Source organism: Xenopus tropicalis, chromosome 9, assembly GCF_000004195.4.
Source record: "Xenopus tropicalis strain Nigerian chromosome 9, UCB_Xtro_10.0, whole genome shotgun sequence".
Classification (NCBI taxonomy): Eukaryota; Metazoa; Chordata; class Amphibia; order Anura; family Pipidae; genus Xenopus; species Xenopus tropicalis.
The window spans coordinates 5,265,591-5,285,264 of record NC_030685.2 but is presented as its reverse complement, the minus strand read 5'-3'; the positions used below and the strand labels follow the sequence as shown (position 1 = coordinate 5,285,264).

Below are 19,674 nucleotides of genomic sequence, written 5' to 3'. Positions count from 1 at the left end.
TTGGGCCTACCTATATCCTTGTGCCCAATCAGAAGGGGCCATTGGGTGTAACTGGGCACACAGATATGGCCAAATGACTAGGGGATTTCCTGAGAGCGTGAGCTGGAAATACTGGCAATGAGTTCCCATGTCCCCCAGCCCAGGTCTGTTGGACTCATAGCTGCCTGTGGATTACTTTACTCCAGGCCTTGTAACCCCTAGCAACCTGTGGGTTAACAGTTAACTATGTGATGGTTGCTATGGGATACATGTATGTGATCGGTATGTTTGATGGTTTAATTGTACAGCTCTCAGGAAATGTCACTCCTGGCTCTTTATAGCTCAGCAATAGCTGAACAGTCAGGTCACATGTTATCAAGTAACTATCTAAATCCACTCATGCTCACATATACATTGTGCGCTTTAAGGAGACATATAGTATAAATTAAATAAAACCCCTAACCCTGTAGGCAATTATGAATAATATCCGGTGCTGGTTTCCCTTTGGGCTAAACATTAATCCTATCTGTAACAATGGCCCCTTTATTGGAGCTCCCTATAGATCCTCTCAGGTCCCTGTCTGTGTTTCAAATGAGGGGTGGGCGTGTCCTAACAGTCCCTGCCAGAAGCACAGTAGGAGGGGGAGAGCCAATCACAGCCCTGCACTCACACAAGCACAGCCTGGGAAAGGAGGCAGCAGGAAGTGGAACAGATAGGCGGGGCTAGTGGGGATTTTGGAGAAATTTTCAATAAAACACTACTGTTTAAAGCCCATTCCTTCTGTATTTAGATGAGTGCAATTCATTGGCACAATATTTCATCCAGATCTTGATCAGGCAGGTTTGAGTTTCCTGTCAGATCGGGGGCCACATCAGCTCATCGGTCTGACAGCTCCTATACCCGTCGTCGTAATTCGATTGTTTGGCCCTTGAACTAAGGAGTGGATCTTAACATGTATGTCCCCCTTTAGTGATGTTATGAGATGCGCCTACAATACTGCCTGCAAACTTGAACTTGGTCATAACGGCTGGGGATGCTGTTGCTATGGAAACACCTGTTGCTAAGGACCAGAAATGTGCCTTGTTGCCAGGCTTTCCTGACCACATTGTGGTCTGGCCTTAAATATACAACATATATCTGCTTGTGAGTACATTTATTTTGGGGTTTAGGGGATAGCCAGATATTCTGATTCCAAGGGAGTCTATTTTGTCTTGCTTCAGGAAAAACTGCTCCCCCTGCTGTACTTGGTACATTCCAGTGGCTACCCTAAAAGTCCGAACCCCCTTATGTGTATTAGTATACTACACGGCGGTACCCCCCCCCACCCCCACAAAATGGACTCGTCGGTAGGCAATGAACACAAATTCCAAGCTCTTACTCCAGTTTAACCCTTTAATGTCCAACATTTTCCATGTGCTATAAAGTCTCTGTGGTTTAACATGTCCTTCTGCCTCAGCAGAAAACCCGAGCACGAGATTCCAACTTTTCCCGCCTTTCTCAAGTTCTCCACTTTTAACAAAAAGGAAAAAAAAAAAAAAAGTGACCTCGACGGGCCCCTGGAATCCCCCTCGGAGAGGGGATATTAAGTAGTTTTTATTTTTAATACATTCCTTAATAGTTTGTCATATTTTTTTTTTCTTTTTTTTACATTTTTTTTGTTTCCTATTTAAAAAAAAAAAAAAACAAAAAAGAAACTATCACACACTCGGCCTCTCACATACGCACGTTACTCACAGACGCACAACCGCCCATCAGAAAACCCAGTGACAACATCATTAAAATAATACAGCGACTCAACATATCATAAAAGGGAATTTAAAAAAAAAAAAACAAAAAAAACTATATAAGCGCTTAACTGGCGCCAGTGCCACAAGAGCAGTGAGGGGGGATCTTTGGCTCTTTTGGCACTGAACAGGTCAAGCAGTGGCAGATAATACGGTTTGGGGGGGACCATGAACCAATATTAAAGATAGGAGTCGGACAAATATATATATACAAAGGGAGATTATCTAGGTATGGAACTTTGGGCAGTGGGTTATTGCTGGGGAGGGGGGGGGTTGCTGGAGAAATTGAACTGTAATGAGGACATAAAATATAAAGTTCATGTGCTGGAAGAGAAATGCTAAAGAAAATGGAGCTAAAGGGAAGCAATGGAGGTAGAAGGGAATAGAAGAACAGGGTGGGAGTGTTTGCTCCTGGAGTGCGGTACAGAGGATAGGGTCGGTAAGCTCCTTTTGGCTGTAGTGGCTCAGGAATAGGATAGATGGGAGCCATTAGAGAGCTGGGAGGTGACACTGGTGCTACGACTCAGGCCCGCCTCCGAAGGACCCCCAGATCCCCCTCTCCGAAGTGGCTGGGGGCTATTGCGAAGCAGCAGAAGCCCAGGCCGGCCACCTGAAGAGGACGATGGAGAGGCGGAGGAAGAAGAAGAAGAAGAAGAGGAGGGTAGAATGGACGAAGAGGATGAAGAGCCAGGGGGGTGAAGTCCCCAGGATGCAGAGGGTGGGGCAAGCAGGGTAGGCTGACGCCACAGTTGAGGAGCACCAGTGTTTTGCACCCCGTGGCTCCAGTGCGAGCCACTACGGGGGACTGGGCGGGATGGCCATCCAGGAGGAGGTGCTGGGTAGCCTTGGTTGAAGGCCTCAGCAGGAATGCCTGTCAAAGCCATGTTGCTAAATCCGAGCCGCATACTCTCCGAGTCGAAAGCTTCGATTTCTCGGGCTTGGCGCTCTAGGAGACTCCGGATTCGCTCCGAGCGCTCGGTCTGCAGGGCCAGCATCTCTTCCTCTATCTGTAACAAACAAGGAGCATTACGGTTGGGTTGCACAGCACTAAAGCTGGACACAGGAGAACAAAGCTGGAGCAAAGCGGGGCACTGCTGTCTAATAAACTTTTCAAAGGCTCAATCTGAATTTATATGGGTGTATAAGGCGGTAAATAAGAAATGGAACGGATTCAGTTTATCCACAAGCACAGCTGAGCTCTTCAGTAGGGCCCAAACCTCAGCCCAGAGCTGCCCCTTAGGGTGACGGCTTCCGACCTACCCTCTGTTCCAGAAGCGCTCGGCGAATCGACACTCGTTGCTCCAGCTCTTTCAGCTCGCGCTCATGTTGGGCTTCCGTGTGGATCTTGATCTTACTTTGATAGGCGTTCAGGAGTTCCAGTTCCTTCTGTAGCTGGATCCGAAGCTCTTGGTATTCCGCTTCCTGGGTCTCGTCCAGGCGCAACTGGGGAACAGACAGAGTCAACATTTAGTGCATGGACGTACAGGAATATAAGGTTTATTAGTGTCAAATCTGTGTATTAGTGTAAACTTGTTATCTCTGCCACTTGAAAAATGTTAATGGTATATGATAAATAAGGGTCTCTGAAGGAAGGTTACGTGGGAAATAATGTTTTGACAGGGATGGAATTGGGTCTGTGAAAGGACATTAAAGTGTCAGATCTCTATTTTGAGTCTGTGAATGGAATGGGACAAAGGACATGCAAGAGAATAAACTGTCAGGTCTCTTGGAGTGGACAAAAAGGGGTATGATGGGAAGAGTGGGACCATGCTGCTGGGGGGAAAGGAGGACACTGGGGTCATTTCTCAGCTGGGAGAGGAAGAAGGACATTGGGTCCAACGTGGAGATAAATCAGTGTCAGTTCCTGTTGGAAGGAGAGGCAGGTCTTTTACACGGGCCGATTGTAGCTGCTAATATTGGTCCCTTGGACAGATTCGGCAGCTTATCGGCCCATGTAGGGGCAGGAACGAGGGGCCTTCCCAGCCGACATCTGGCCTGAAATTGGTCAGATATTGATTAGGCAGGTTAAAAGATTTAGTCGAATCGGGGACCACATCGGCTCGTTGATGCGGTCCCCGAACAGACTGCCCCACTGCCGCCAATATAATTTGATTAATAATTGAATTAGCCTACATTTTCCCCGATATCGCCCACCTGGCGACCTTGTGTATGGTAACCTTAAGTTCATGCTAGGAGATAGTCATGGTCAGATCCCTGTTGGACTTAAGGGCTATTATGGGAAGAGTGGGACCATATATGTTGTGGGAAGTTAGGGGGACACTGTCTGTGATGGGACGGGGGCTATGCCTGGGGGATAAATCAGAGTTAGTTTCCTGTTGGAGGAGAAACATGACATTATTCTATAAGGGCTGGAGAAACCGGCCATATAATACTTAGCACAGTACGTACAGCCTGGGTGGAGAGCATCTCATTGATGCTGTGATCGTACTGCTCGGCCAGGATTGCCAGCTTGCGAGTCTGCTCATCCTTCAGCCTCTTTAGGATGCTCTTGTGTTCGCTCTTAGGGGTGGTTTCCAGCAGGTGATTGCGCAAAGCCTTGTACTGCCGGGTCTGGATCTTGCACGTGTCCTGGAACTGGCGCTTTATCTGCAGCTCCTTCGACTTCAGGCGGGAGAGAAAACGAAGAGAAATGAACCAATGGAGGCAAAAGAAGAGGTTAATCACCAATCTGCAGCAAGTAAATCAATCCGCTTTCAAATGATCTGTGTTCTCCTGCCTATATACAAGCCCTGTGCGAGCGCCTGAACATGTGCCTTACGGTGGCCATACACGTTGTGGTCTGCTCAATTGTGAGGTTGCCAAATGGGCCGAACTTCTCCTGATATACCTACCTAAGGTTAAACGTCAAGCAGACTGAGGAGCATATCAACGAGCCAACGCAGTCCCCCAATCCAACGGGAAAATTAATGTTGGTTGGAGAGGCCCATCGGTGGTGCCCATACACAAGCAGATAAGCTGCCCAATCTAGAGTCGAAGGACCCGAATCAGCCTGTGTATGTTATCTGTGGTGTCTATGAGGCAGACGCTGGCTGGGTTTGCAGTTTCACCCTTGCACAAGGCTCCGGCCCAGCTTTACTACTCCCTTGTCCCTCATGTCGCATAGAGCTGCCCGCTCACCTTCTTATTGTACACCATTGCCTCCTTGCAGCCCCCAGTAGCAAACGGTTATTCTCTGGCACAGCTCCTGCCCCTGGGGCATCAGGCTCTGCCCTTACACAGGATAGGAGTTAAGCCTCTGATATAGCAGGGGCTGTGCCAGTAATGGGGGCTGCAGGGAAGTAGGGGACACAATAAAAGGGGGGAAATGACGCCTTCTAACGTGTCACTGTCCCTATTACAGAAACCAATAGAACCACAATACTGTACCGTCTGTAATACAATCCACTTCCTGGTCTGTGCCACAGGCTTTATGAGGGACGGTTAGAACAGTCTTCTCACTACAAGGTAAAAAGCCCCCATTCTAGAGGTAGGGTTTAACCTGCCTCCCCCAATACATGCTCAGTGGAACATTTAGCTGTACAGATGCAGTTACCCTGCTCCCAATAAGCACGTGCCTCCCCATAGCTCTGTACAATGTCATAGCCCCCGGGAATGGCGCTATCACCCAAACCCACCCTCCGTGCTGTTTATAAGTCTCCCACATTAAGCCCCTCATCCCAAACCCACAAGTGATCAGAGTTTAATACAAAGTAGAAAATAAAAGCAAAACTCTCATTGGTTGCTATGGGTAACTGCACTGGTGCAATTTAACACCCATGCATGTAAATCAGTCCCACCCCCTTTAGGGTTCCTTTCATTGATTAACCTGTGGGAAAAGCTCCCCCCCCCCCACCCATAATGAGTGCTGTCCCCAGGCTCACACAGATGGAGCAGCACTCAGTCACATGGTTTGTGGCACTGAATGAGCCGGCTCCATCTGTGTCCCCTACGCCTCCGCAAAAAGTGGGTAGACGTCCTGCCGTAGCTTCCAATGTATTGTGTAGGTACTCATCCACAGGTAGCAGTCCCCGTGCTGGCTGTATATTTTACAATTATAATTACAAGCACCCGGAGAGTACGCTTATTTGCAGTGAAACAGTGTAGATTTATTGAGACATCTTTTTTAGCACTAAAAAGATGCTAAAAAAGATGTCTCAATAAATCTACACTGTTTCACTGCAAATAAGCATACTCTCCCCTACGCCTCCCCTTGCCCTCAGTCTGCCAATCAGTACACTAACACACCAACCCACTCAGCATTATATCTGTGCTACCCACCTTACCGTCTCTAACTCGCTCTGTATGCACCCAATCCCTCCCCCAGGCTATCCCCCACTCACTCGCCAGTTACCTCTTCTGTATATCAGTAAGGCTCCCTCCCTCTGAGCCTTCCATCTAATTCCATCCCATCCTCACCCAATATTTAACCTTTGTAAATCATCATGCCTCAGAGAACCCCCCCTTACTATTTCTTTTCATTCTTCCCATGTGAAGGAACATTAAACCTTGGCCACCAGCTCAACATCGTATCTGCCCCCCACCTAAACTGCAAATCTAAGGGAAAAGTTCCTTACCAGTACCCACTGTACCAGTGCCCAGCCCGTGTGTGCGCCTACCCGTCCCAGTGCCAACCCGTGTGTGCGCCTACCCGTCCCAGTGCCCAGCCCGTGTGTGCGCCTACCCGTCCCAGTGCCCAGCCCGTGTGTGCGCCTACCCGTCCCAGTGCCCAGCCCGTGTGTGCGCCTACCCGTCCCAGTGCCCAGCCCGTGTGTGCGCCTACCCGTGTGTTCGCCTACCCGTCCCAGTGCCCAGCCCGTGTGTGCGCCTCTACCCGTCCCAGTGCCCAGCCCGTGTGTGCGCCTCTACCCGTCCCAGTGCCTAGCCCGTGTGTGCGCCTACCCGTCCCAGTGCCCAGCCCGTGTGTGCGCCTACCCGTCCCAGTGCCCAGCCCGTGTGTGCGCCTACCCGTCCCAGTGCCCAGCCCGTGTGTGCGCCTACCCGTCCGAGTGCCCAGCTCGTGTGTGCGCCTACCCGTCCCAGTGCCCAGCCCGTGTGTGCAGTGCGCCTACCCGTCCCAGTGCCCAGCCCGTGTGTGCGCCTCTACCCGTCCCAGTGCCCAGCCCGTGTGTGCGCCTACCCATCCCAGTGCCCAGCCCGTGTGTGCAGTGCACCTACCCGTCCCAGTGCCCAGCCCGTGTGTGCACCTACCTGTCCCAGTGCCCATCCTCTGTGTGCACAGCTGTATCTATTTCTAACCCCCACCCCACTCCAATGACAGCAACTGCCAAGCGCCATGTTACCCAGTCACATGACCTCTGGGGCAATCACAGCACCACCATTAACCCTTTCCTTGCTGAGGATAGACAGCCAGGCTAATGCTGGGGGAATCCCCATGCCAGACAGATGGTGATAAAACAGAAATAAATGAAAGACACCGGGATGAGGTCAAATTCCATTCATACGTTTATTACAAAAAAAAACAAAACAAAACACAAAACACAAAAGAAGCCTTATTTACATTGGGACAAAGAACAAAAAGATGGCAAGGAATATATATATGTAAGTCCATGTAAACCTCTCACTGGCCAGTGTGCAGGGGGTCTGGCAGCAGGGGTTAAATGCAAGTACATATATATCTTCATGTTGATAAATCACAAATGTCAGCAGTTTGTACAGTGTGCGGGGAGGGGACAAAATAAATATAGGAAATGATACAGAAATTTCAGGATTATGTACAAAAGACTTAAATAAAAATAAAACAAAAACATAAGGTGATATACCACAAAAACGTGTTTTGTTTTGTTTTTTTTTTTTGACCTGCGTTTTGGGGGGGGGGAGGCTGGTCTCTGGCAGAGAAAGGGTTAATGGATTTTCCTAAACTGGTAGGAAACAGCAATTGGATTTAAAAAAAACTCTGTTACCGAGAATGCCCACTAGGTGTCACTGTAAGGTGCGTCACAATGCAAACAGTACCCAGAAGGGCTACACACAGCCACAACTGTACTGATCCGAGCTTGGCCACCAGAGGGCGCTGCAGACACCAATGGAAATCCAATGCTGAAATAACCAGGATTATGGGCTGCTAAAGGCATCAAACAGATGAATGCCATTGGCCGTCCCAGGCAGAACAATCCTAACAGTGCAGTAAAGCTATACAGTATGGATTTCCCCTCCCAGACACAGAGAGATATGCAATATTATAGAGGCACAGTACCCACAGGCTCCCAGCCCACCCATACATTCTGTGCATATGGCCAGAAAAAGCCTTAAAATTATATATATAAATTGAACTGAAAGCAGAATGTAACAGGCAGGGATAAATGCTGCATCCAGCTGCAATCAAAGACCTGGGACAATTCTAATGCAACTTGGGCTGGTAACGTAAAGCAAACGCATTCTTTTACAAGAAGCAATCATCTTTGGCAGTCGCTTTCTAATTTCTATTTACCATTTCCCTAAAATACTTTTTTTATATAAAATATTTGACCCCCCCCCATATCATTGGATCACTTAGTGCAAATAGGAGAGGGGGAGAAGGGGCTCGCCAGAAATATCAGCAGCTCGAGATAATAAAGATCTGAAAAGGCCCCTCAGCCCCGTGACCCCAAAACATTTTATAAAAAGAATAGAAAAATAAAAAAACCACAATAAAAACAGTAAATGGAAATACACTCACACCCACAGAAAGCATTTTGCTTTGGCCTGGGCACCCAGTAGCACAGACTCACCCTGCAGGCAGTGATTAACCATTAGAGCTCCCGTGCCCCCCAACCCCTACAGTCTCCTGTATTAACCCATTATTGCACTACATCAAACCTCATGTTTAGGGGTATATTTACCAATGCTGTGTAAGAAATGGAATGAAGCTTTACCGGTGATGTTGCCCAGGGCAACCAATCAGCAGTTAGATTTAATAAGGAAAGCATCTGATTGGCTGCCATAAGCAACATCACCGGTAATGTTTTACTCCACTTTTTACACATTGTGATAAATATACTCCTCAGTGTAGACAAGTTACATTAAAGTCAAATCAGTGTGTCTGACTCCAGCAGCTCACCATAGCCAGATCAGTGCCGGACAAGCACACCGACCAAGATGGGCAAGCTCACTTTCTATTGGCCCGTGCCACGTCAGACTCAGCAGCCACGTGGGCAGGGCTATGCTACTGTAACTTACTGTATCTCACCCCAAGGAAGTCATCCCAGAGAATCTGCCCAATAAAAAGTGACCAATGACTTCAGTCTAAGAGAGCCTGCTCAGCTTGATGAGAAAATATTAAAAATACACTTTTCCCAGAGTAATAACAGGATAAGATTAAACAGCATACATCAGAATAACGCAAAGGATGACAAATAGGCCCAAATGCCCCCACATAGAGCTCCCATACAATCATGGAGAAACATACAGAGCAGCCACACACCCTATAGGCCACTCCCAGTATGACATCAGTTTAAGACAACCAATGGTTGAAGAAAGCTGGGATCAGCTTCACAATGGAAAACAAGCCTCACAAAAACCACAACATATAAATACAAGCTTTTCTATGCAGTTATCTGGGTAGTGTTACTAACTAGTACTGGGGGGGTCAGTGGTATGACCCAACAGATGCCCCCCGCCCAGGAGGTCAGACAGCCCAGAACCCCTCAGTGCAGATATAGGTGGGGATTAGACTTCCTTGGCTCAGAGACCAGCACGACCCACCCAAACACAAGGAAAAAGGCAAAACAAAACTGCATCCCTTACAGACAATGCCAGTGGTTTGTTCCCATTTAATGGCCCCAAGGTGCTTCTGAACCCACCCCTAACTGCACTTCATTGCAATAAGGCACTTTATGGTTAAGACTAATAGCTTGTTGCTCACCTCCATGGTACGAGCGGCTTTGTTCTCCTGACAGCGCTGTGCCTGCCCCCCCCCCTACCCAGCGGGGTCTCTCTCAGCTCCCTACGCTTGGAGGCCTGTCGGCTGCGCTGCTCCTGGCTCATCAGTCTAGGAATTCTGCTGGGCTTCTCTGCTCGAAGGAGCCGCATCTTTTCCATGTAAATAAGAGCCACTGGAGGAAGGACCCCACACAGCCTTCGCACCCCCCTGGCAAGCTTCTGATTCACCATTTTTACCATTCGTGATGGTGCGTTAACAATCCTCCTGCGCCAATAGACCCAGCCCCCACTTACAGCCCGAGAGTCGCCGGCCAGCACTGGGATACGGCTTCGGAACCCACCTTTGTAGGTTTTTGGGAAAAGGTAAAACAGGCCGCCTTCTCCGGCCGCTCCGCAGCGCTGTAGGACTCTAAACAGAGGGCTGGGCAAGCGCAGGAGGGCACGGAGCCATAGTCGACGTGCCCGTTTTGGCCAGTCTTTCAGCCACTCCCCAGCTGGCCTCCCCAGTGAGCCAGCCACCAGGAAAAGCGAAAGGAAGATGCCTGGAGACGTGAACACCCCGACTGCTATGGCAAGAACAGGCACATAATATAATCGCAATCGGTAGCTTAAGGCTAGCGCGGCTACTGCCCCACAGCTTTGGGCCAGCAGCAGGAAGGAGGCAGGACTCAAGTCAAAGACCCAGTACAACATAATGTAGCAGCAAAGCAGGCTGGCCCCCAGTGTCTCTAGAGCCACCAGGACTGAGTCCAGCAAGGGTCCGGGCCTCCACAGGGTGAGAAGGGCCAGAAGCAGTGGGAGTAATGACCAAGGGCAAAAAGGACGGGAAGCTGCTAGCAGGGTAAGGATAGCACATAGGGCGTGGCTTGGCAGGGAGGAGCCAGTTGGGGCTGGAGCTTGGCGCAGAGGGGTGCTAGGCTCTGGAGCCCATTCGGAAGACAGCTCAAAATAGGGGACCTCCAGGTCTGGGCACCCGTCTGCCTCTGTGCGCTCTGGGGTCACCTCTAAATACACAGGCTCTTCCTCATCCTCAGAGCTACAGAGGCTAAAGTGGTCTCCCTCTCCCCCCTCTTCCTCCACATCCTCATCCTCCACCTCCCCAGGCCTTACTTTGAGGCTTTTGGGCTGCTGTCGGACCTCAGCGGCATGCTTCTGTCGCAGTTCCTGCTCCCGCCGCTTGTTGTACTCCAGCTGGTTCCCCAGTTCTGTCTGGTGCTGCATGCGAATGAGTTCGCTCCTCGTGTGCTGCAGGAGCTGCAGGTGGCGGAACTCCAACTCTTGGGTGCACTCGTGCTGGCGCAGGAGCATGGCGCACTCTAGATCCCGCTGAGTCTGCTTTTTGTTTAGCTCCTGGGAAAGAAAGCAATAAATCAGTAATGTTACACCCACAAACACCCAACATACCATTCCTTGCCAAGTCAGCATAACCAAAAGCACCCACCGTCCCAAGTCTCCATCTCAAGAGCACCGTAAGCACCCACCGTCCCAAGTCTCCATCTCAAGAGCACCGTAAGCACCCACCGTCCCAAGTCTCCATCTCAAGAGCACCGTAAGCACCCACCGTCCCAAGTCTCCATCTCAAGAGCACCGTATGCACCCACTGTCCCACTGCTGCCCAAGTCTCTCTTCTCAGGAACACCCATAGTACTGTCATGCCGCATCTTCCCCACTCTCCCTCTCAGGAGCACCATAAGCACCCACCATTGTATATTTCCTTATCAGACACCCCTCTTACCTCTCGAAGCAGATCCTGGTCCAGGTTGTGCCGCGCCAGCAGCATTTTGCGCTTGTACTGCCGGCACTGCAACTCAAAGTACTGTCTCTGTCGGCGCAGCAGGTTGGCCTCCTCCTCTGCCTGGTAGTGTTGCATGCTCTCCTTCTGCCGCAGCAGCCATTCCTGTTTCTCTCGTTTCGGGGTGCTCTGATTCTCCTGCAACTCCTGTGAGGGGGCGGAGGGAATAGGAAACTTTAGGCACTGGGAACACTTTGCAGTCCATAAATGGGAACTGCAGCCTGATTATTCTAATGTTTCCCCTTTAGACTTCATACATACCACATAAGCCAACCCTGCGAATCTTACCCAAAGTCATGTTACTGCATTACAGCTAATACCAGTCACCCCCCCTACCTCCTTTAGCTGCTCCTTGCGGATCTTGTACTGGCGCTTCTGGCTCTCCAGCAGGTTGGTGAGCTCCTTCTTTTGCTGGCCCAGGATGTGCTGCTGGAATTTCTTCTCCTCTGTCATAGCCGCCTTAGCCTGGGGATGATATGGCAGAACCAACCAGTGATTGGACTTTGTACCCTAATCTCCTGCTTCTACTTTAAAGGAAAACTATTCCCCCAAACAAGATCTCTATAAAAAAATATACTGCATAAACAGCTCATATGTAAAACCCTGCTTCATCTAAATAAACCATTTTCATATAAATATACTTTTTTAGTAGTATGTGCCATTGGGTAATCCTAAATAGGAAACTGCCATTTTAAGTACTAAGGGCCGCCCCCTGGGATCATAGGAGTCACAGTGCACACATACATGCTAGGCCCCATCGGCCAATGGATGGGCAGAGTTCTGCCTTTTGCTCCCACACTACTTCCTGTTAGTTAGAGCTGCATCACTTCCTGTCAGCTGATCTCTGAGGGAGCACACAGCCCATCACAAAATGGCGGCTCAAGGGAAAGGGTGTAAAAGGGCAATATTTACCGATATATATATTCCAGTTTGGGGAGAGTCTTTACGTATTCATTCTGGGGGGATAGTTTTCCTTCAAGCTCTTCTTCCTATAGTTCTTTCACCTACCCCCACTCCCTTCTTTCCAGCCCTAAGGCACCACCCCCAATATAATGCCCTCTTCCCTTTCTGCACCAAATATACTGCCTAATGAGATTGTAAGCTTCTCAGCCTAAGGACACTGCATGTATTTATTCCCTGCCCTTATGTATTTATCCCCTGCTTTATGACTGAGGAACATGGCGTCATTCTGCAGGGCTGTACAATACTGATGAGCGAGTAGACATTTTCCAGCCTGAACCTAACCCCTCCCAAGTCAAATGGGGACACTATAGTGAAAATGAAAACTTAGTATGAGCTTCATCATAATGAAATAAGCTACTTTCTAAATATAATCAACTAAAAATGAAGTGCTGTACCAATGTAATCCTCCCTCTCCCCCTCTCAGCATCTGTCTCTCTCATTCTCTCTTCAGGCAGGAGCTGGGAGTCTGATTATGATTGACATTCAGGTCTAATATAGCCTTTGGGGGGGGGCTCCCTTTCCCTTTCCAGCAGAAATAAAATAACTGACTTTGGCACCAGTCTGCAGGTAGCAAGGCAGGATTTCGTGCGATTTACCTATTACATATTCTAGGCCAAAGCAGCAACCCCCCACGGCAATAATCAGATTCCCCACTCCGGCATTAAGAGAAGGAGACAGATGCTGAGAGGGGTCAGTGAAGAGTAACTAGATCAATTCTGAACAGTTCCTGAAATAATTATATTTTGAAACTTCCAATCACAGAGCAAAGCTGTTTGCTATCCCACAACTGCATATGTGCCCCCTGCTGATACATACAGGCTGCCTCACCCTGTCCCAGGCTAATATTTCCTTCTCTACCTCCTTCTCGAAGATGGCTTGGTGCTTCTTGGATATCTTGTCATTCTCAGCAGAAAAGTTGCTCCGGTGAGCCTCCAGCTCCTTGTCCAACCGCTGCTGGTGCTCGTCCAGCTCCGACTTCAGCTTGTTCTCTAAAGCCATCAGCTGCTTCTGGTGCTGTCGCCGCATGCGTTTGTAGCCAGACATCTGCTCTCGCAGCGCCGAGTCCTGTTCATGTTCCTGGATCTGTCGGGTTACCTGGAGGTTGAGCAGAGCGAGAGGCCAGTGAGTGGTTATAGGGCAAGCGGAGAGGGCGGAAGGAGAAGGGGAGAAGGCGTTTCTCATCTCTTAATATCACTTACCAGAGATGCGGTTCTGATAGTGGCAAAGTGGTCACGGTTGCGGCAATAGGCCCTGCGGCGGGCTGCCGATGACGACTGCTGGGCTTCCATCTCTGGCTGGTACGGATCATCATATATATTATCGTGTGCCTAGCAAAGGGCAGGGTACATATGAGCAGTGTAGGAAAGGGACTCACAGATACTATATATACAGTACCTGAAAGATGCACACAAACAACTCATACGGCCACTGACTGACCTCATACCCACCGTGCCACTTAGCTCCATAGAACCATGGCACATTTACCCATTCCTCTGGTCAACTTACTGGAAGGCGGTGAATGACAGAGCTGTTAGACGTCACTGTGTGCTCCCCCTCCTGCATCATTGCCATTTCTCCGCTGTCGTCGGAAGCATCAGCGAGACTGTTGACGGAGCTGCTCTGACTGCTGGCGCTGATGGACATGCTTGGCACTGACTGGCTGCTTTCCATGCTGGTTATGGTGCCCGTGCAGTGTAAAAACTGTTCTGCCTCCTGGGAAAATAGGAAACATATTCTTAAGGTGGCCATACACGGGCCGATTCTAGCTACCGATATGGGTCCCTTAGACCGATTCGGCAGCTAATCGGGCCGTGTATGGGGACTACCGACTGGCCTGCCCGACCGATATCTGGCCTGAAATCGGCCAGATCTCGATCGGGCAGGTTAGAAAATCTAGTCGGATCGGGTAACGCATCGGCTCATTGATGCGGTCCCCGGACCGACTTTGCCTATGCCCGTCATTATAATTCGATCGCTTGGCACTGGGGGATCGAATTAGCCTGGATTCTCCCGATATTGCCCACAAGTAGGTGGGGGATATCTGGAGAAGATCCGCTCACTTGGCAACATCGCCAAGCGAGCGGATCTTAAGGTGTATGGGCACCTTAAGTCTACTTTTCCCTGCGTTTGGTATGAACCCAAAGCCCCACCCATTGTCCAGTTGCCCCTCCCTTCATTCCTCCATGTTCCCCTCACCTCCTCCTCCTCTGTAGTCTCGGTGTTTGGCCCATTCTGGGTGTCCTGGAAGAGGATTTTCTTCATTTTGCGGTACTGCAGATTATCCAGCTCTCGCACAGCATCCTTTGTGCGTTGGATCAGCTCCATGATGACGGTCTGCGGGCGCTCTCTTTGCAGGAAGCGGTGCTGGGATTGGACAAATAATGTTTCTTATAGGGAGAGCAGACAAGGAGCTCACACAAACAACAGCCACTAGAGTAAGGGGGCATTAGTCACAACTGCCCCTCGCTAACACTTACCTTCAGCAGCATGTCAGAGGTGGGTCTGTCCTGGGGGATCTTCTGCAGGCAGGAATCCACAAAGTTTCGAAAATATTCAGACCTAGAGATAGAGGCTCACAGTGAGGCTTCAGGCTGCTGCTTCCAGGGGCAACTGTTGTATATTAATATACAGTACGGGTAAATACACCCCTGTCTGACTGCGGCAAATAGCAAGAACTCTGGCTTTAAATTACACAGAGATCTCTGCCTTAATATCGCCTTTACTGTCTGGCAATGAAGTGTTCCCACTACTGCCTGTAGGTGGCACTCCCACGTGGTACAGCCATCTATTTATAGAAATATGCACGCTGGTCCTTCCAGTACAACCTGTGCCAAGTCTCCTTTCTGTAAGAACCTACGCATGCCCCCAGGAAGCACAAAATATACCGTTTAAAAAGCAATGCTTTCTTGCTCTTTATTCTTTTATAGAAGAGAAACACATTCATAAAGGATAATCTTGCTTATATAAACTGTAGCTATTGTGTGTGAGGGCTGCCATACTGCTTTCCATTGATGCCTGGAACTCCCAGAGTACAGGGCTGATGATAAACAGCAATTGGGTACAGTGAGGGGCCTGTAGTCACCAAAATAATGAGATTATAACATTACCCACGGCCACAGGGCAATAATCGTGCAAGTGCAGTATATTGTACACAGGTAGGTGCTCACCAGTGGTTGGACTGTAGGACAGGAGACTCATTCTGAGCGATGTGATATAAGGCACTCATTGCATTCATGTTAAACAAGGGCGGCTTCCTTTCGGCTAGACAGGGAGCAGAAGAGAGAGCATTATAGTGGCACCTTCATTAGACTTTCACGGCATGGAGGCACTGGGCCATTCTGAGAATTCAAAATGACAGGACTCAGGCTGCTAGCCGGGCTTGGGAAAGGCACATTAGCCTTTAGATGGCTAGCTTGGGCAGGGGGCAAGGCCAAGGAGTACAGAGCTGGGCTAGGCTTAAAGCTCGCCATACACGTTCAGATTTTAGTCTTCTTTCAATGAACATTTGGATATAGATTGTTAGTTTTAGTTTGTTGCATTTAAACGAGCATATCCTAAATTGTAAAGTGGGAGGATGTTCTGAACATGAAGTAGTTGGCAGACACCAACCGTATGAAAGTGACTTGCCTGAAATGCATTGTCGGTCCCCCAAGGATATTGTCAGATACACAATACATGCACAGATTTTATTGCTATCCAACCAAAATCTTCTAACCTATCCAATCGACTAAACAACGGCCATGGTAGGAAATTTATCGAGATGACACACGTGGTCTGGAAATCTAGTTTCATACAATATCAGTACATTTATGGTCAGCTTAAGAGGGGGTTGGGAGAGAGTACTCAGCGCCTTGGCCTGTTGGCAAAGGGTTGGGGAGGGGAAGAAGATAGACAAGCCCTGGGGTGTAGAAGAAGCCTGGAGCAGAGCCTGGGGAGAGGAGCAGGATTAAGCTATGTATATTAGGACTGGCCAAACTTTATACTCTGGCTACTGTGAGGGGCAGGAAACTAATAGGGAGGGGGCAGAGAGAAATCAGGGAGAAGGCAGGAAGCCAGCATGGCGTGTGTGTGTGCAGGATAGGGCTCTGCAGGAAGCCAGCATGGCGTGTGTGTGTGCAGGATAGGGCTCTGCAGGAAGCCAGCATGGAGTGTGTGTGCAGGATAGGGCTCTGCAGGAAGCCAGCATGTAGAGTGTGTGTAGGATAGGGCTCTGCAGGAAGCCAGCATGGAGTGTGTGAGCAGGATAGGGCTCTGCAGGAAGCCAGCATGGAGTGTGTGTGCAGGATAGGGCTCTGCAGGAAGCCAGCATGGCGTGTATGTGTGCAGGATAGGGCTCTGCAGGAAGCCAGCATGGAGTGTGTGTGCAGGATAGGGCTCTACAGGAAGCCAGCATGGAGTGTGTGTGCAGGATATGGCTCTGCAGGAAGCCAGCATGGAGTGTGTGTGCAGGATAGGGCTCTGCACAGAGCTTAGCACTGAGAGGGGCCAGGAAACCAATGACAGATGTGAAGCAGTCACTGTAAGAGCACTCACCTAATTCAATGCTTGTTATCCCCAGAGACCAGACATCCACCTTCCCATCGTACTGTCCCTCGTCCATGGCGAGAATCACCTCTGGAGCCATCCTATATAAAAGACATGTCAGCTGCCTCCTGCAAGCCACACGGGATCCTGCACAACCCAATCACAGGCAAGTGCTGGCAAACAGGATCTCTAGTGATTCTGTACCAGAGTGGAATGTACAATGTATAGGAAATGTTTAGCATTCCCATCAGCCCTCAGTGCTGAGCTTGCAAATGGCACTGCAATCAAAACCTTGTCATCTGAAAATGAGCAAACCTCTCTAACCTTACATACTCTCACTGGGTGTGCCACCGGTATGCACCCCAGCATGCACTGCTACACCGCACCATAAGGTCTGATTACCTGGGCACCTCATATTAAAGGGGTGGTTGGTCGTCTTTTTGCACTAGTAAGACAATTTGTGTACAATATTCTTACCAATATGGAGTCCCCACAAAGGAGTTGGCTGGAGCCACTATAGAGGCTGATCCAAAATCTCCCAGCTTCACTAGTCCTGGCTCAGTAAGAAGGATATTCCCTGCCTTCACATCCCTATGTGGAATAAAAAAATAGACGTACAAGGGTGAAGTGGAAGTAACTAGCAATAAAGAACAAAGCGGAGGGAAAAGATAGGACAGGCAGAGGTGGGCAGTTAGAGAGAAGTCAAGTAAGAGGTGAGTGGGAGGAGTGGCCATGGTGAGGTGGGCGGGTAGGGAGGAATTAAGAACGGTTGGATAAGTAGGAATTGAGGAGGGATAAGTGGATAGGGTAGCGGCCAGGAGGAACCAAGAAGGGTTGGATAAGGAGTAATTGAGGAGGGATGGGTGTAAAAAGAGCGGCCAAGGAAAAATAGATAGGGAGGAGTCAAGTAGAAGAGGGTGAAAGGGGTGAGGCCAAGAACAGGTGGGCATGTAGGGAGGAATCAAAAAGGGGTGGATAGGTAAGGAGTTGAGAAGAGGTGGGTGAAAAGGGGAGAGGCCAAGGAGAGGTGTGCAGATATGGAGGAGTAGAGGAGAGGTGAATAGCGGAGAGTGGAGAAAGAGGTGGATAAGGAGGAGTCATAGAGAAATAAGTGGAAGGCAAGAGGCCAAGGAGAGGTGGGGGGTAGAAAGGAATCAAGTAGGGCTGGATAGGGAGGAGTCTAAGAAAAGTAAAAGAAAAGTGGGTGGAAGGGAAGAGGCTTAGAAGAAGCGGCAGGTAGGGGGGAGTCAAGAATGGTGGATAAGGAGGAGTGGAAGGGAGGTAGGTGGAAGGGGAGAGGCCAAGGAGAGGTGGACAGGTAGGAAAAAGTGGTGGATAGGGAGGAGTCGAAGGGAGGTAGGTGGAAGGGGAGAGGCCAAGGAGAGGTGGACAGGTAGGGAGAAGGGGTGGATAGGGAGGAGTCGAAGGGAGGTAGGTGGAAGGGGAGAGGCCAAGGAGAGGTGGTGGATAGGGAGGAGTCGAAGGGAGGTAGGTGGAAGGGGAGAGGCCAAGGAGAGGTGGTGGATAGGGAGGAGTCGAAGGGAGGTAGGTGGAAGGGGAGAGGCCAAGGAGAGGTGGAAAGGTAGGGAGGAGACGAGAGGTGGGCACGAGGGGGTGGGCTAAGGTAGGAATGCCTGAGGATAGAACAAGGCACAGACATGCAGGAAAGGGTGCAGTAGAATGGCAATAGGGGAGAGAAAGGTAGGGGGGGTGCAAAAAGAGATGGAGCACATAGAGCATCAGACACTAGCTCTGCCTCTTACCGGTGGATCATGTTGTGGTTATGGAGGTAGGCCAAGCCTTGCAGTGCACCATGGGTAATAGCAGCAATTTCCACCTCCTGCAAAGGTTTCTTGTGCACTGGTGGGAAAGCAGAAACAGGGCAAGCAGATAAATACTGTGCTGCTCCATGGGATTTCACAGTAAAACTCTTAATTCAACTTGGGGGCGGGGCTTTAGTACATTTGGGAAAGGGACAGTGACACTCACCCTCCAGGAGATCGGAAGCAGATCCCAGGCAGTACTCCATCACCAGCTGAAAGAGAGAGAAAGGATCGGGGTGATAACAGGAGTTAATAACAGACCTGGGGGCCCCCGGGATACACAGTTGTGGGAGCAGGTGAGGGGAAGGCAGTCATATCAGTGAGAGGAGGGGGTGTTTGGCAGTGACGTGTGCAGCCTGCAGGGGGCTATTGTGGCTGCTTGAACTGTAGCAGCAGCCTCCCACACACACCGCAATCCATTAGCTTTAGCACAGAGGAAGTGCCAGCTATGGGCAGGGGAGTGCGGGCAGCCACTGTCAGATCAGACCGACTTGGCATAATGTGTGGGGAGTCATTTACAGTGTAAATGTGCAACTGTACAACTTGCATGCTCAATTTGTGGCTGAAATGTCCCAGCATCCCCCTGATAGCTCCTGGTTCCCCCCTCAAACTACACTGAGAGAGTGCTCCCTCTGTGCCTCAGCTTCCTGTATAGGGTGGTGCAGCAGGCTACACCGACCCCCTACCTACTCACCCAGGCAGTGTGCTCCCTCTGTGCCCCAGCTTCCTGTATAGGGTTGTGCAGCAGGCTACACAGACCCCCTTACCTACTCACCCAGGCAGTGTGCTCCCCCCTGTGCCCCAGGTTCCTGTTTGTGCAGCAGGCTACACCGACCCCCTAACTACTCACCCAAGCAGTGTGCTCCCCCTGTGCCCCAGCTTCCTGTATAGGGTTGTGCAGCAGGCTACACCGACCCCCTACCTACTCACC

At 49.9% G+C, this 19,674-nt stretch overlaps 1 protein-coding gene across 7 annotated transcripts in view; it reads right to left on the bottom strand.

The window, feature by feature from the left end:
* Window positions 1-1,357: 1,357 nt before the first annotated feature.
* taok2 (TAO kinase 2) overlaps window positions 1,358-19,674 on the bottom strand; it is a 35,882-nt gene continuing 17,565 nt past the window's right edge. For 3 of the 7 annotated variants that reach the window (XM_031892744.1, XM_031892745.1, XM_031892749.1), the window contains 13 exons: window positions 18,910-18,955; window positions 18,684-18,780; window positions 17,398-17,511; window positions 16,930-17,021; window positions 15,564-15,657; window positions 14,874-14,955; window positions 14,593-14,760; window positions 13,903-14,109; window positions 13,596-13,724; window positions 13,255-13,491; window positions 11,770-11,898; window positions 11,377-11,580; window positions 7,204-10,991 (listed from right to left, as the gene is read on the bottom strand). In XM_031892744.1, the coding sequence (XP_031748604.1) occupies window positions 9,621-10,991; window positions 11,377-11,580; window positions 11,770-11,898; window positions 13,255-13,491; window positions 13,596-13,724; window positions 13,903-14,109; window positions 14,593-14,760; window positions 14,874-14,955; window positions 15,564-15,657; window positions 16,930-17,021; window positions 17,398-17,511; window positions 18,684-18,780; window positions 18,910-18,955 (2,970 nt within the window). In that variant the 3' untranslated portion in view covers window positions 7,204-9,620. 7 annotated transcript variants of the gene reach the window in all.